Below are 17,064 nucleotides of genomic sequence, written 5' to 3'. Positions count from 1 at the left end.
ATCTCCTTTGAGACATCGTATATATCATTTTTATTCTGATACTGAAATAAAAAAGTGCTAGCCTTCAATTACCGCGTATAGTTCCGGAAACACTAAACTGGTGACCCTGACATGAGTATATCTAAGCCAAGTCCTGAAGTCTCTCACGTAGTAGGGCAATTTAAAATTTGTCCCTTCGAGCAAACCTAAATTATGGTTCCGGCGTTTCGAAGCGCCATTCCATTTGTATTGTGTCACGGAGGAGTCTGAAATGTATAATCCACTACTATCGGCGATTGACGTATGAGTATTGGATTTCTTTGATGATGAAGATGAGTATACCCCAAACAGCACGCCCTATTCGGATATGAAGGCGAAAATTCTGGATGAATCTAAAATTTCGGCACAAGATAAAATTGAGATACTTTTTCAGCTGATTGAAGCGCCTCAAAATCATTCTGTTGGCAAAATTGTGAGCCTTGTGAGGAGTTACCTCTCCAACATCCCGGACATCCGTAATGCATCTAATGTATTCCAACAATTGATGGATTCTTTATTTGGACAGGTGGAGTTTGTATTTGCTTACATCGATGATGAAAACTCGATCATATGATATGCTGGATCAACCCAGAAAAGGTAAAGTCTTGCATAAGTTGATTGGGATGGTTAATTATTATGGAAGATTTGTTCACAACCTGGGGGCACTGTTGGCCCTATTGTATACATATACATTCTTACCCAAGTTCAAAGGTTCCTCCGTGGAGTGGACGGAAGAAGGCAACTCATCGTTCCTCAAATTGCGGGATACTCTTCCCAGTTTTGCTATCCTTAAGCAATATTCCCCCAAAATGGACCTTTTTTTGACTGTCGACGCGTCCGACAGAGACATTGGCGGAGTACTGGAACATCAAGATGATCGAGGCAATTTCCTCCCCTTAGGATTCTTTAGTAAGGCTTTAAATGCAACGCAGACTCGATATTCAACCTTTGAGAGAGAGATCTTCGGGGTTAGAGGGGCCCTTCCGCATTTTAGATTTTTCATTGAAGGGCGTATGATCACTGTATTTACGGACCATCGACCCTTAGTGGACGCTATTACATTAAAGTACCCTAGTTGTTCAAACAAAGTTTATCGATATTTTGCTGAAATTTCTGAATATGGTGCTAAGTTGCAACACATAAGTGGTAAAGATAATGCTTCAGCAGATTTCCTTTCTAAACTAAACAACATTCTAATGGACGTGGTGGATTGGGAGGAATTCTCGACGATTCAGGAGCAGGAAGGTGTACCACTGGATGAAAATTGCAAGCATCAAGATGTGAATGAATTCAAAATAATATGCGACATGCACAATCCAATCCCCCGAACAGTCGTCCCATCATCACTAGTGGTGAAAATCATTAGGAAACACCACAATAAGAGCCATAGAGGCGTCCTAGCTACAACAGGAAAAATTACTATTTTCGGGAAAGCCTCAAAGATGACGTGAGGACTTTCGTTGGTAGTGGCAATACAAATGCCAATGCAAAAATCACGACTCATGTGAACAATAAATCTATGACTGTGGATGTGCCTGATATAAAGTATTATCACATTAACTTGGATTTAGTTGGTCCTTTCGCCAAGTTAATGAAATGAGGTATTTACTGACCATGATCTGTAGAAGAACGCGATGGTTAGAAGCAGTGCCTCTGAAAAATATAACAGCTCCTGTCGTTGCTTAAGCATTTCAAGTGGGATGGATATCGAGTTTTGGGGTACCTTCTATCGTAACCTCAGATTTAGGGAGACAGTTCACCTCCGACGTATGGAAACGTATGTGCAGGAATTTAAAAATTGACTGCAAATGCATCACCCCGACCACACACTAAAAGAGTCATTCAGATCTCGGGTTTCCGAAAATGACTAAAATTGGATCACGGCTCTACATAAGATATTATGGGACTTGAGGACAACTCCTCGATGTGATTCTAGAGTTACTCCCGCACAGGAGGTGTATGGTCAGGATATTTGTTCTACTGCTCTCCCCGACGTATTTGGAAGGGAGAATTTAGTTAGTTCTCATATAAAAGCTAATCATCACTCGACTGTTGGGCGAGATGTTTTTTAGAAAAGATCCATGGTTTGCAGCTTTGAACAGGGAGGGAAATAGTGTAGGGTTCAGCTAGACGATTTGATCTCCTTTCCGACATTGAGCCTCAGCTTTATTCCGGAGACACTAAATATATCATAAACTTGTTTTGATCCAAGAAATAACAATGTAGTCGTATTAATGAGATATTGCAGGTGTGTACATATAGCATCGAACGTGTACATAGGGTACACTGTTTATAGTGATCATTATTCTTTCTCTCCCGAAAATCATTCTTCAAATTGTCAGAGTGACTATGTTAATTTTCGGTTTCTTTTTTTAAATATGCCCATTCTACACTGGATTTTCATCACTCTTCATGTGCATTTTCAGTATATACCAAGATTTGAATCAAATATAAACGCTGGTATGTTGAAACGAATTTAGTTTGTTTTGATTAGTGAGCGCTCTAAAGATTAAGGTATTCATTAGTCATCCAAGCATATGTATTGTGATTTTTTTTTCTTCAAACTTTTACAAGTGTTCTTTCATTCTTGAAGCAAGAATCACGTCTTGTTTTTTATCCCCTCTCAACATAGACTGTCAAAATGAAGTGGACAATTTGGAGAAACTAATGGTGGATAGTTTTCTGTTTTTTCTTGTTGCTAACTTTTAATTATTACTTAGTTAGAGAATAGTTCTTAATTATTATATACATTGAATTGATAATCTTATCAATAACAGAGTACATCTGTGTTTATTTAAAAAAGCGAGCAGTGAATACAAATGAATTGAAATAAACAATTATGTAAATTCAGTGTAGAATGGGCAAGGTTTAAAAAAAAAAAATCAAGATGGTAATCCTAATAATTTAAAGAATGTTTTGGAGGAGAGAAAGAATAATGTTCATGACGATTCATTAAATCCGCTACAATCAGCTGTGATAAGAGAGGAAGGCGAAAATAATATAAACAGGGACATTAACTAGAATTACTCCAATGTTGATCCCCAATTCTAGTCTAAGTTCAACAAAAACTTATAATTATAACTCTGCAGCAAATCCTCTGGGTTACTCTCCGTCTTGTATGAACACACACGAACGTTCAAACAGGTTTTGAATATAATTGAATCTATTAAGGAAAGGATGTTCACTACTCAGGAATTAAATAATAATGACAACTGCTAAGGGAAAGAAAATTCCTTCTTTATACTACCAATTATAAATTAACGGTCCAGCAAAAAAAACCACACAGGATTTACATCATTGGATATAAGTATTGAGTAGTTACGAGTGAGTGTGTTCATAAAAAAGGCAGAGTAACAAGTAGAATTTCTTGAGGAGTTATTATCTATATTATTGCAGTAAAATTTGTCTTTTAACGGACGCTTAATTACTATGAGTACTACTGCTTATAAATTATAATAATTGACAACAGAGCGTAAAAACATTTTGATGGTTTTCAAAAGAATTGCATCATACCAATAATACACAAAAATTACAAGGTTGGTCTGAAAAAGTTTCTGACCTCAACGTGTAGATGGCAGCACTTGTAAATAAAAGCTAGTCACATCTATCTATCATCTGTTGAGAGTTACTCACCAAAGTGTCTGCTATTTAGGATGCGCAATTGTTATGTAACAGTCGTTTGAGTGAGTTGATGTGAATGTTTTTGTAAAAATTGACAAAAACGGGTCTTTAAATATTGTTTTTTGAAAGTGTAACCTAGTAATAGCTTCAAACAATAGCAGACATATAAAGGTTTCTTGGGTTAAAATTTAGCACGCCTAAGTCAATCCAACTCGAAGTAATTGAGGGAAAAACAGAAAGTGTCTCGTGAAGCATTATTTGCAGAGAAAAAAGCCAAGAACTATTAGGACTAGTTACAAAGATGGGAGTATCGTTGGAAGAAGTGTATAGAGCCACAGAGGCGTCTGCAGGATTATACATATTTTTTCATCCAGGCTTGGTTTTTAGAATCTTTTTGGGAAAAAATCCTTAAATTACTTTTTTTTTTTTGAGAAAAATTTGAAAAATTGAGCTTTTTTGGGAAAAGATTTCAATTTTTTTTTTTCAAAAATCCACAGCTATTCTAATTCAATTTTTGAAAAAAAAATCAAATATTCAATTTTCTAGTTAAAAGGAAAAATTCCACCATTTAGGGAGGGAGGATAGAGCCTCTCCAGCCTACCACCTGCGGAATACTTTTGAGTGACAAGGATACTATGTCGAAAAATAAAATACAAATTCAGAAAAATGTTTTTTATGTATGTGTGGTCGGAAACTTTTCAGACCACCCTCGTTTGTAGTATAGTATATATCTGTTTCCTTCTGCTTAAAGAGACTCTAGCCAAGTTATGTTGATCCGTATCGATGTATACAATATGTCCATTCGGTACGTAAAAATACAAGAAACGCAAAGCTCAGCTGTCATGACGTTTTATTAGATCCGTTCCAAGCAGCTGTGAGAAGAAGGCAATAAACACCAATCCCATCACTCCGTATAAAGAAAGGAGATATTATAGGCTGGAAAACTCATATTTATAACCTCAATTTTACCACAAGTTCAACGAGGAATTGCACTTATAAGTAGTGATGGATAGTTTGTAATAAAGAGACTATAAGTGAAAAAGGCGTCATGTATATCAATCAAGAATGTTTTTTTCCTATCCCTACTTCTGATTCGTCTAAATATAGTATATGCGCTATTTTCATCTCTTGCGCAGTTCATTGTTATCACGTCCTTTGACTATGAATCATCTATTGTAATTTAATACAAGTCAACGTTTCATATAGGGATATGTATTTTTCTTTTGAACAAACCAGAAATCCAAACTATTTATCTACGAAGGGTATTTATATTCTATATTTATTGATCGAGGTTACGTGAATCCTGAACATAATTCAAATACACTGTTTTAGTTTAAATTTTATTTCAACCATCTTCACTACATACGGCGAAAGAGGTTATACAATGGTGTATCTGTATTCTCCTTCTTCAAGAAGTTGAAAGCAGGGAGATAGAGGGGGGAATGACGTCTTTTTCTTTGTATATACTTGGGTAGATAAATTGATTCTAACCGATCATTAATTAAATATACATGCAATAGTTATACGTATTGAATTGAATTTGAAGAGACAACTGTATCACAGACCCCCAATTTAAAAGTATATATGCCTATATAAGTATGCCAAGGACGTTAACATACCTAGTACATAGATATGTACATTAGGGAGGTTAATTTTTCAACTTTATCCGAATTTCAATTACGGCTAGTTCGAAAAAGTTGTGATATGGTACGACAATAACTTATCTAAATTATAATCTAAAGAATCTAGTTAAAAGTTTGAAAGGAAACAGAAGTTCTTTTTTTCGTCAAATAGTTTTAAAATACAGCATTAATGTTGGTTTTCCATATATTAATTATGATAGACAATGGTCTAACCTATAAAAAATATTAATAAAGTTTATTTTCATAAGCCTCCCTATGAAGCAAAAAGGGAGAATAACAATAGGTAACTATGATGCGTGTTATACGCGAATCATCAAATTTTCCAAACTTTTTTCTCATTTTTTGTTCTATAGGAGAGTTGTAGAAAAAAAAAAACTTGTCAAACCTTTTTATAGATAAAAAAATATCTATCAAAACTATTTACCCAAAATGTCTCCATAGTATCTATATTGACTAAGTAAAGAGTTTTGTCTTTTTTTCAAAATTTGATGAAGATGTGCGACCCCAAGGATACCTACTGAGACAATATAATTTTGCATAGGTCATTTTCATACTTTTGGGCAGTAGCTGTAATCGAAATTCGAAAAAAGTTGAAAAACAAACCACTCTAAAGTACATATTTAAAACTCCAAATACCTAATAAAATATTCGCTTGATAAGAGTCACTCATTTTTATTAATATTGTAATAATAGGTACATTCTTTTTAACACATAAATAAATTCTATTAAATATATATATATATATTTTAAAACAATAATAGAGATAGAGAGAGAGTATCTCGGAAACATTCTCATTTAGACTGGGCTTGGATTTCTTCTTGAACGAGTTGTCTAAGGATCATAAAGGCCTCTTCTACTTGTTCTGGACTCACAATTGAAAAGGAAGCTCTAAAACTATTGCAGGGAAGAGTTGGATCGTTCACAAAGGCTCGTCCGGGCAGGAGCATTACGTTTCGACTAAAGGCTTCCTTGAAAAAGTCTTCATTCAAATCCTGAACTGAGGGAACACTAGAACCAAGGGTAGATGTTTGATTAATTATTATTATAAAATATAAAGCTCTGAGAGGGATGTCCAAATGTTGTGGATGCGATCTGCATAGATCTAAGCTTATACAACATTCTTTAAGAAACACTTGGCATTTAAAACAAACACACTTGAATTACTCAATAGATCAATCATTTCTATTCCTTGGTTACAGTTATCTAACTTTACATTCAAGCAAAAAAAATCCAAGATGAAATAAATAATATTTTTGTTAAAAGTATAATAAAATTCAACAAAGATCAAAATATGCCCATATTTGCGGGCAAATTACATCAGATACATACATACATTTTGTAATCACCTTACCTTATCCATAAAAACATCCCACTCTTTGGGACTGTCCATTCACAAACTTCATTCAAATATTTTGTTGCAGCGCTGGTCATCATTTTGCATTGCTCTTCATAAAAGGACTCTACTCTTCGCACATGTTCATGGAATCCCTTAGTCCCCCAGGCTTTTAAGAGTTCACATACAATAACTTGGGAAAGTGAGGATGCATGAAGAACAGAGACTTGCATATGAAGTGCTATTCTCTCTAAGAGTACCTTAGGACCTGTCATAAAGCCTAGTCGTAGTCCAGAGCTCATCATTTTCGAAAAACTATCAAATCGAAGGACACGCCCATCAACGTCCATGGACAAAAAACTCTTGGCACGTTTAGGATCATACTGGAGATAGTAGTATGGATCGTCTTCGAGGATGATGATGTCGTGTTTGGAGCATAGGTCATAGATTTGGCGCTTTCTCTTATCCGTGAGAACTGTACCTGTGGGATTGCAGCCTGTAGGGTTTATGTAAATAAACTTAATATCTTTGGAGTTGTTTGGATTTTGAAGAGATTTCTCCAGCTCTTCAGGAATCATTCCATCGCTATCTCCTTTGATTTTGATCATATTCGGCTCATAGGGCTCCATGATAGCTAGAGCATTCGTGAACAAATACTCCTCCGTAATAATAGTTGATTTCCCATCCGTTTCTAACATCATTTCCATGGCCTTGCATAGACCATCCTGTGATCCAGGGAGTATGAGTAAATCCATGTTCTCCCAATTGGGAGGATCATGCATCTCCTTCTGCAAGTTTTTAACAAGGGAAATGAGCTCTGGAATACCATCTGTGGGCTGGTATTGAAGAGCTTTATGAAGTTGAGGCCCTTGGATAGTAATTTGAGTACCATCATTAATATCAAGAGTCATTTTAACAAAAGGAAATAATTTTGAATTCGGTTGACCTGCAGAAAGAGGTATTATTTCTTTTGGGGCGGAGGTTAACACTTTTACCATTTCTCGAATCAATCCAGATTTTCGTTTTGATGAAAATGAGGTTATAAATTTTGTATAGTCCACCATGTTTCTGCAAATTACTCTGAAATCCAACTGAACCCCCATTTCAGTTAGATATTTATTTATCAATTGTGCCTTTTTCGTCTTCTGGTTTTTTATTCTACCTGAAAACGTTTCCTTTATATTCGTACGTAAAAAATGAGTACTACAAGTCTATATGAGCACCAGAGTGTATGGGCAAAGGGGGAGCCCGTTGTAAGTTTTTTTTTGTTTTGTTTTGTTTCTTTTTCAAGTTCAAATATCCATGAAGGGATTGAATGAAAATAATTTCCTATTTTTGTTTTTTTGGTTCCATCTAACCCAAAATATATGCTTTTTAAAATGAAATTGAATCATTATGACAGAGTATGGTGGATTGCATAATATGTAGATGTGTTATATAAATTCACGGCTTATACAATTCGTTAGAGAGGAAATGTTTTTTATATGAATGGTTAGAAAATATATAATCTACGTTAGAAGGTGGATTCTACGCATAAACTAATACAAAGTAAAAACTAGAATGAGGATTATGTAGAGCACAAAACCTACGTATCAAATCAAATTGACTTATACATCTTATGCATTTTGAACGTTTCGTGCTCCCTTGATCTTTAACCTTGAACTTTAAAAATGTAATGACCTCTTACTTAATGATTAAAATCGATTTTTAACTTATGCCGTGTAAATCGCTAAATAACAGACAAAAAGAGGTAAAAAATAACCTAGGGGATCTTACTATTAAGATACAGAATAGAGGGACAGTGCGCTGGTTCTCTCATGGGATGACCTTTTTTTAAATCCAGCCCTATTAATTATTATCAAAGAAGGAGGGTGATTCATAATTCGTGTTGTGTACGTCCTTATTTAGGACTTAAGACTGTAGAACAATCCAGTTCAGGCTCGGTCCGATTTAGTTCAGTCCTGTATAACAGTCCTAAAACCCATAAAGTTCAGTACTTGATGAAATCACTCATCTTTATTTCTTCTTGTTTAATTAGTTCGAGTACTGAAAGTCCGAGGGACTGAAAATCTTAAGGACCTGTCTTAAGATTATTACTGAAAACGAATAAATACGTACTGACACAGCACAATTCAAAAGTATACTATACTGAGGTAAGCTGTTTTCTTTATATATATATAATCGTCTGGCGTCACTTTCTGCTGCATTCGAATCATTTTTTATCTTAGGGGTGATGGTTCGAGGAAAAAATTGTGGATCTATTAATCCATAGTTAAGTTGTGGAACTATCAACTGATTCCAAACTTTTTTCTTTCTCTTTTCATGGAAAGATGGAAGATTAATGAATCGACAGTTTTTTTTCTACTTAACTACTCTTAAAATGTATATTGGTAGTGCATACATTTGTAATTCAACCAGTATCCCAATAAATCCTTATAATAAACATATCCTTGTGATATGTGAACGGCTAATAATAATTAATTCATCTCAAATATGTCCAATTTGTACACTCCAGTCCCAATTCCCACTTTATATACAAATTATATAAGTTGACTCTTACAGCTATCATGGAGTACACTGACCAAGGTACTACAGACTACTCCAAGTATCTTGCCACATACAAAGAATACAACAGCAGAATAAACATACATTATTCATCATAACAAACATAGATAGACGCACTAAATAAATCATTGAAATGTATTTGAATTTTAGATATTTTGAAAACTTTGCAGTAAATGAGATCAATAATAAAATCGATAATGACTTGTAATAGATGAACGAATATAAATTAATAATAATAAAAACTTTGAAAACAACATTATTAGAAACGATTTTATGAAATAATATTTGACTTATCTTTCATGTTTATACCGAGTGGTCATCCATTAAAATCTGAACACTTTGAATTTTAAAATTCAACAAGATATATTGTTATAGATTAACAATAAAATTAATACCATTAATAGATGTGTGTCTGAGCTCTCTTCATCATTAATGTAGCTTCCTTTTAGCGGCAATGATGGCTTCCAGGCGGTAGAGGAAGGCCTGGCACTTTGAGGGACTCAGTGTTTGGGTTATGTATACTGTATGCCTTACCCCCCTCCCTCATGCATCCAAAAAGTATAGTCAAAGGGGTTGTTTTCCGGGTGTCAGGGTGACAAAAATGTAAAAAAAAAAAATAGTTATCAAGAACTCAAAATACTAATTCAAAAGACTCTTGCAACGGAAGATATTAATTACTGTTGTCAAAAATGGCCTCTCCATCTTCTTTTTTGACAGTGCCTTTCTTTCTTTCCAACGTTTCGGACTTCCTGACGTCGTAGACGGCGTTCCTGGAGACGCTCAACTGCTTGGAGTACGCTAATGGAAATTCATCAATCACGTAATTTTTTTAGTGTTATTTCCTCGACTTGTAGGGAAGCTAGAGAGCTCAGGTTTGTTCTGTTTAGTAACTAATTGCTATATCGAAATATGGATTATGTAATTTCAACCACTTTGCCCTAATTAATTATTGAATTTGTAAGTGTTAGATTTCAATGGACTACCCCGTATATATACTAATAAATGTTTACAATGCACCAATCAATTTTGATATTTATCCTTGATACAAGCTTTATTATCAAAGGTTATCAAATATTGCAAGGGTGTGCATATAGCATAGAACGTTTTTACAGGATGCACTGTATATAGAGATTCCTGCTGTACATCATAAAAATATTTTTGATGTAAAGAATAGTAATTAATGTAGTCGTGTTAATGAAATATTGTATACAAAGAGTAGTTTCTATAAATATCTAAGGAGTTTTGAATTTTTTTCCCCAAAAATTCAAGATTTGGAGGGGAAAAGAAATAAAAAATTGTGAACTGCTATAGATTTTCAAATTTTTTGAAAAAAAATTTGAATTTTTAGATTTAAAAAAATAATAAATTTCAATAACAATCCCCCTCCCTTTTACAATCTTGCGGACACCCCTGCCAACTGGCCCTAACTTTTTTGAAGCCATTTCGCTCTCCTTGAGATTCGATGGGAACTTACGAGTATGTTAATATAATGTATTCTCTGTTATTTCATAACCCAGATGACTTGTTTTACATCCCAGGGCAATAGAACGATCTGGCACGTTCAATCAATTATAAGAGAGAAATAGCGCATAAAAATAATATATTAACCTTTTCGTTTATTTAAAATACATTCAAGGGTATAAATATGTATTAAGTTAATGAAAAAATAAATAGGAAAATGTCATAACGACTATGTATAACGCAGATTATTTTCTTTTATCTTGTCTCTATCCTTCTCTTGTTTCATCCTGGATTCATGCAGGCTACCCCAAGTTTTTTTTAAATATGTTTGAGCAACTCCATATAACTGGCCGATGAAAGAACCTGTCGTGAATATTGTTTCAAGAGTTTAATTAGAGCTCATTATAATAATAGGGGTGGTTGGGAGTAGTGTTGGATCGTACCTTATTTAGGACTGAACACTGCAGTCCACTCCAGCTCAGTCTCGGTCCTTGCCCAATTCAGTCCTGCATATTAGTTCTAAAACTTATAAAATTCGGTCCCCCATAACTTCATTCAATTTTATTTCTCCTTTTTTATATTAGTTCTAGAACTGACAGTCTGAAGGACTGACAGTCTTAAGCAACGGTCCCAAGACGGGGATGGAACAAACTGACAATTTGCTTCTTTTTGTACATAAATAATATTAGTTGTGTTGCAGGGGTACTTATTTAGGACTGAAGACTGCAGTCCACTCTACTTCAGTTTTGGCTATCAGTTCTAAAACTTATAAAGTTCGGTCCTTGATGACCATACTCTATTTTATTTCTTCTATTTTTAATCCGTTCTGGTACTGACGGTCTCAAGGACTGATTAGACCGGTCATAAGACTGAACTGGACCGAAAAAATAAAGACTGACACAACCCTAGTTGGAAGCAATCAAGAAATTACCCTACGTCCATTCAGAGTAAAAAGGGAATGTGCACTCTAACCTTGGGTAGGAGGAAACCCAATGTCCTTGTTCGTGTAAATAAAAATATAAACACTCTCGTTCTCATTTTTTTTTTTTTCTTATGAGGAAGACAAAATTATTTTTTATAAGAAAATCTTGTTTTTTTTTGTGAGGAGTAACTTCTTTAAATTTTGTATCCTTTTTTTAAAAAAAACTATAATATAAAATTGGTGCATTTTCAAAAATCTGTAAATTGTCCATGAGACTAAATTATTCTGCGGATTTAATTGAAAACTGGCTTGAATTATAATTAGGAATGTTGAGAAAGAGCTCATTTGATCTATCGGCCTCCAGCATCAATCACAGCCTGGATTCGTACACAAAAGGAGGAGAAGGCGTAGACAAGGTAGTTTCTTAGCATGATGGTCACTGTCTCTTTAATGGAGGCTATCCGAGAGTCCTTGATAGTATCATATTTTCGATTTTTTTACATTCAAAGTAGCTCTTGGCAAAATAATCCATCAGATTAAGATCTGAACAACAGAGGGGTATAACTCCTTCCAAAATATGTAGTAATAGCATTGCTTACTCAGCCACTTTAGCGACCTGTCTGAGACATGACAAGGAGGTGAGTCTTTTTGTCAGAACCAAGGCTGATTGCCAGGGGTTTGCTGTATTTAAAGCAGTAAAATTTCCTCCATCATCTTCCGATATAATATCCCCACGGCACAACGCCATTCTTCCTTGAAAAATTCAATCTTCTTTATATATAGACAGGGGCTTACGCTGGTGGTGGTGAAAAAAAAAAATAAAGAAATTTTTGGTTTTTACTAAAAATTTCATTTTTGAAATTTTTCCCAAAAAAGTTATTTTTCTGTGAATATGTACTGTTTTTGAAATTTTTTTCCCAAGATTTCAATATTTGAAATTTAATTTTGAAATTTTCTCCAAAAAGTTAAATTTTTTTAACAGCTGTGAATTTTTGAATTTTTTTCCTTTTTTTTTTCAAAAATTTTAATTTTTGCAAAAAAAAATAATTATAAAGTAATAAATAAACATTTAAATATATATATTTATATAATCCTGCGGACATCCATGCTACATCAGATTTCGCCATGATGCCCAAAACTTCATTAAAGTACAACCACATTTCTGCTAGCAAAAAAAAAAAAAAAACGTTACCTGACAGCTGTATCATAACAAAATCCCTGACGCATGCAAGCGCCGATTTGATCTTAACTCCATCTATTGTATGAGGCTAGTGTTGGATCAACATATTCCTTTTTTTTTATATTAATAAAAAAAGCTCATTTGTTTACCTTGAACATTACTGTTATCACCTTGAAGTTCTACCTTTAATTCATACTTTCATGCCTCTAAAAATAATTTTTCCCTCCGTTATTTTGGATACCCTGTTTCTTTGACGTTTGATGCTGGATCTATGTACATTAGGGCGTTCCATCTATTTATTTTTATAGCTACACAAACGTAAGAGGTATCAAGAGTTGAGTATTTTTATACATATGACGAAAATAGTAAAAATACTAAAATTGTACATCATTTGGAGGGCTCTACTGCTATTCGAAATTTGGTCAAAATTAATGTTTCTATAGATATAAACCATATGTCTAAATATTACAAAAATAAATTTTGAATGTTATTTTATTATCAAAATCATGTATTTTCAATACAAATCATCGAGAAATATATAATAAAAAAAGGAAGCTTATTATCCACGACAAAAACGTAAAATTTATATTTAAAAAGTTTAGAAAAATAGTTACTTTTACAATTATATATGATCTTCTTAATTTATTTTCCTAAGCCGAAAGAAAAAAGTACAAAAAACTGAATGAGTTCAGGTGTTGTGGGATCAAATTCCCAAGTGACGAAGTGGCTACAACTGGAACTATTGTCATTGATAATGTTCAATGACAAACGAATTTCAGCCTTCCCTGATGTTGGTATCCTTCTGAATTGGTTTGGAACTGTGGAAGAACCTCTGGAAACGATATAAGAAGGCTTAAAGTACAAATTACGCTTGAACTTCTCTCCAGGATATCCCTATAACGCTTCAAAGTCAGGTTTACTTCTCGAATTGTTTCAATCCGAATGTGGACCAATACGGAAACATTTACTTAGACATTTTGAAAAAAGAAAGAAGTACACTTTATAAAGTTATAACGATCCTCTTATCAATTATGTCCCTCTATGGAGAACCAAATAATGGTAGTCCTCTTAATATTCACACTGTTGGACTTTGGCCTAATCAAGCTGCATATAAAAAGGTCCCCTTGGAAAAATATAATCCCTACTCTAAAAAATCCTAAATTAATAACCTAGATGTATTTCATAATATTTTTAAAGTAACTCACTTTAAATAATTACATTTAGAGTATTGCGTTGTATATTTTTTTGAATGTTTTTGTATTTGTAACACTTGAAAATATATTGGATGCAATATTTTTTTATAATTAAATTTTTTAATTATGTTTTTCCTTTCTTTCTCCATTTACGTGTTGATAAAAACAAATTCTCTTTTGAAGATGATATCATATGACATGATAAAAATGGATCCAAAGCTCTTCAAAAAAAAAAAAGAAAAAAAAAAAATGGAAAAAAATTTCAAAAATACTAATATTAAATTTTTGGGGAAAAAAATACAAAAATTACCAGCTATTCATAAAAAATTAATTTCTTTTGGAAATAAATTTAATAGAATAAATATTTGGGGAAAATCCATAGCCATTTTTAAAAAAATTCAAAAATCCATAGCTGTTAACAAAAAGTTACATTTTTTTTCAGAAAATAATTCAAAAATTAAATTTCATAAATAAATTTTTTTGAAAAAAAGTTCCAATATTAAACTTTTTGTGGAAATATTTATACCTAATGATAGAAAATTAAATTTTTGGGAAAAAAAAATTAAATTAAACTTGTAATATTAAATTTTCTAGTAAATGAAGAAATTCTTTTTTTAGGGCCCCCAAAAAAAAAAAAAAAAAAAAAGAATTTCTTCATTCTTCGTTTAAGACCCTGAACTATGGAACAAGATATTCAACTGTTTAATACCTATTTTGTAAAGTAACTCAATTTGAAAAGATATCTCAAAAGTAAATGTTACAAACTTAAGTATTTTTTAAAGTCATTTGAGGAGCTTTACATCGTTGTTGCATGTAAATGCAGTTCATTTGAACAATTTCAATCTTGCTCCTCTATAAAAACTAAGAAACTTCCCAGTCAAGATAAAAGTTTTTGTTTGAAAAAATAAATGATAAACAAATATTATAGGAGCGGTCCATCATAAAGAAACGACTACATTATTTGATCTGAAACGACGTCAGAGGCGAGAGGAAGAGTCAATAAGAGAAATAAAAAAATTATATTTCGTTAGAAAATCCGATTTTCTCTCAAAAAATTATCATAATGAGTAGATTTTTCTCAAAAACCAAGGTTAGTATAAATACAAGGTTAGACAGTCATGTAATAGGGCTTGCCAGAATTTTCAATTTGATGTACCGTACGGACTGCTGGTTACGACACACAGATTTTGAAGTCATAGAATATAACGACGATTCTCTAACAGTAACAGTCAAAGAAGGCGATAAATAGCTCCTCTTGGTAACAGTTATACACTTAGATGCTACTATTAAAAAGCGTGGTGAAAGTCAAACTTTAGTCGGAAAAGCGTTATGGTATAACCTCGTCGGAAACGTGTCTAATAATAGAGGTTTCCCCCGACAGACCCACCCGAGACAGATTTTTTTAAGGATGGACTTAAGCAAGTTTTTGAAATGATTAATTTCTCTATATTTTTACCGGAAAATCTGAGGTCTGTTGTAGACTCTGTTATGGAAAGAAATGTTGTTGTTTTTTTTGCCCACCCAGAAACCAAATAGTTAGTTTGATGAGTGGAATCCAATTCGGAAGTTGGCATTAATTGGAGAATAATAAAAGCAAAACAGGAGCGTAATCAAATATTAAATTTTTCCTACTGCATAATTTTCCCGAATGACGAAAAAAAATTATAGTAAAAATTCCTTAATTGGAGAAGGGGTGTTGGCTACAGTTCCTCCAGCCCATCCCATGTTGAACTGAAAGTATCACAAAAGGTAGAATATTTAAACCACCAAAGGTGAACCTTTCCGCCAGAGATTACACTGAGATTATTGTGCGACAAGAATGTAAAATTATAGCATTGTTCGAACTATTTCTAATAATGAGGAGTTTATAAATTGTTCACTTTCCTTGTTACCCCCAATCAGCTGAAAGATGTGTTAAACTGATAATACATAGATGCTTCACAAAGTGCAACTGACGATAGTTCTAGTGATGACTTTATTAGAACCAGTTAAATGTACTGGCAGGGGTAGGCTACAATTTTTGCTTTTTGCTAATTTTTTTTTTTTGTCAGAAGAAAATAGGGTAAAAAATTGTAGCACCGTCTAAGGATCGGAGCTGAAAATCAATATCATGCCAGTTTATCACTCTATCAAATATTCTGGATTATGAGGCTTTCAATAAGCCTCAGTTCCAAGAAATCTAATATCAAGAAAACTAAAGAGGCTAGAAGTATTGATGCCAAGTTGTAATTTTTTTAACTAATTAAGTTTAAGTTAATTAACTTTTGAGTAATTAAAGATAAATTCCCTTACCCAACCTTGGTTAAGTTAATGTTAATTTTGATGCTAAAAATAACTATTTTAGTTCAAGTCATTTGAGAGATTTATTAAGGCTACATAATAAAGATTATTCTGTCGGTCTGTCTGGGATTTTCTCCACTTCCAATTGAACTATCAAGAAAAAAAATACAGATTCAAACTCCCAACATCTTCTGTTTTGAAGCAAAAAAGCAATGCAAGGAAAGCTTGTGGGGTATGATAAAGACCGGAGGAGGCTAATGTGGAATGAAACACGTTCAACGACGTGTTTTCTGATTTTCACTTAAAGTTTAACTTAATCAAGTTAAGTTAAGGTTAAGATCATGTAGTTTAAAATATTAACTAGTTCAGATAAAAGTTAACTTTGACAAATTTAAAATTAACTGGTTAATTTATAGATACAATAATGCTGTTTAAATATTCAACTAATTGAGTTAAAAGTTAATTAACTTATATAGGTTAAGTTAAACAACATTAACTTGCCCAACTCTGTTTATTGACTGAACTCCAATAAACACTTCAGCATTAAATTTCAATGGTGGCTTAAAACACTAATTCCATTCGAGGATCAGTCAATTTAGGCCCCTTCGAGTTTACTAGAAGTAATGGGTACACGAGATAGTTATATTGAAGAAGTAATAAAAATTAAAACTAGTCAATAGTTATAATTTCTGTAAACTATGATTTCTGGTACTTAACCCTACAATCAACTAATCTTTGTAAAAATAAAAAAATAGAGAGGTTGGAAACTTATGGGCAGCTGTGTATGTTGTTTAACTCGTCGTTACTCTCGGTCTCAGATGACCTCAAAATGTGTTTTTAATAAAAAA

General features: G+C 33.1%; 1 protein-coding gene, 1 long non-coding RNA gene and 1 pseudogene across 3 annotated transcripts; 1 reads left to right on the top strand and 2 right to left on the bottom strand.

The window, feature by feature from the left end:
* Positions 1–5,938: 5,938 nt before the first annotated feature.
* On the bottom strand, positions 5,939–7,734 carry LOC121122951 (kynurenine/alpha-aminoadipate aminotransferase, mitochondrial). 2 transcript variants are annotated; one of them, XM_040718031.2, is made up of 3 exons: positions 7,611–7,734; positions 6,634–7,561; positions 5,939–6,290 (listed from the first exon to the last, which is right to left on the bottom strand). In XM_040718031.2, the coding sequence occupies exons 2-3, from the start codon at positions 7,524–7,526 to the stop codon at positions 6,074–6,076; spliced, it is 1,110 nt and encodes a 369-aa protein (XP_040573965.1). In that variant the 5' UTR covers positions 7,527–7,561; positions 7,611–7,734; the 3' UTR covers positions 5,939–6,073. The 2 variants fall into 2 exon arrangements, with proteins under 2 accessions (XP_040573965.1, XP_040573964.1); XM_040718030.2 differs by having other exon boundaries at positions 6,634–7,731.
* A 3,042-nt stretch (positions 7,735–10,776) lies between these two features.
* On the bottom strand, positions 10,777–11,352 carry LOC139906092 (uncharacterized). The gene is made up of 2 exons (XR_011781346.1): positions 11,085–11,352; positions 10,777–11,004 (listed from the first exon to the last, which is right to left on the bottom strand). It is a non-coding gene; the product is annotated as an uncharacterized lncRNA (long non-coding RNA).
* Positions 11,353–11,889: 537 nt separating this feature from the next.
* Positions 11,890–13,909, top strand: LOC121122916 (ubiquitin-conjugating enzyme E2 C-like; annotated as a pseudogene).
* The last annotated feature ends 3,155 nt before the right edge of the window (positions 13,910–17,064 follow it).

Source organism: Lepeophtheirus salmonis, chromosome 8 (genome assembly GCF_016086655.4).
Source record: "Lepeophtheirus salmonis chromosome 8, UVic_Lsal_1.4, whole genome shotgun sequence".
Lineage (NCBI taxonomy): Eukaryota > Metazoa > Arthropoda > Copepoda > Siphonostomatoida > Caligidae > Lepeophtheirus > Lepeophtheirus salmonis.
The sequence above is the reverse complement of the archived record's forward strand: the minus strand, read 5'-3'. Positions and strand labels throughout refer to the sequence as shown.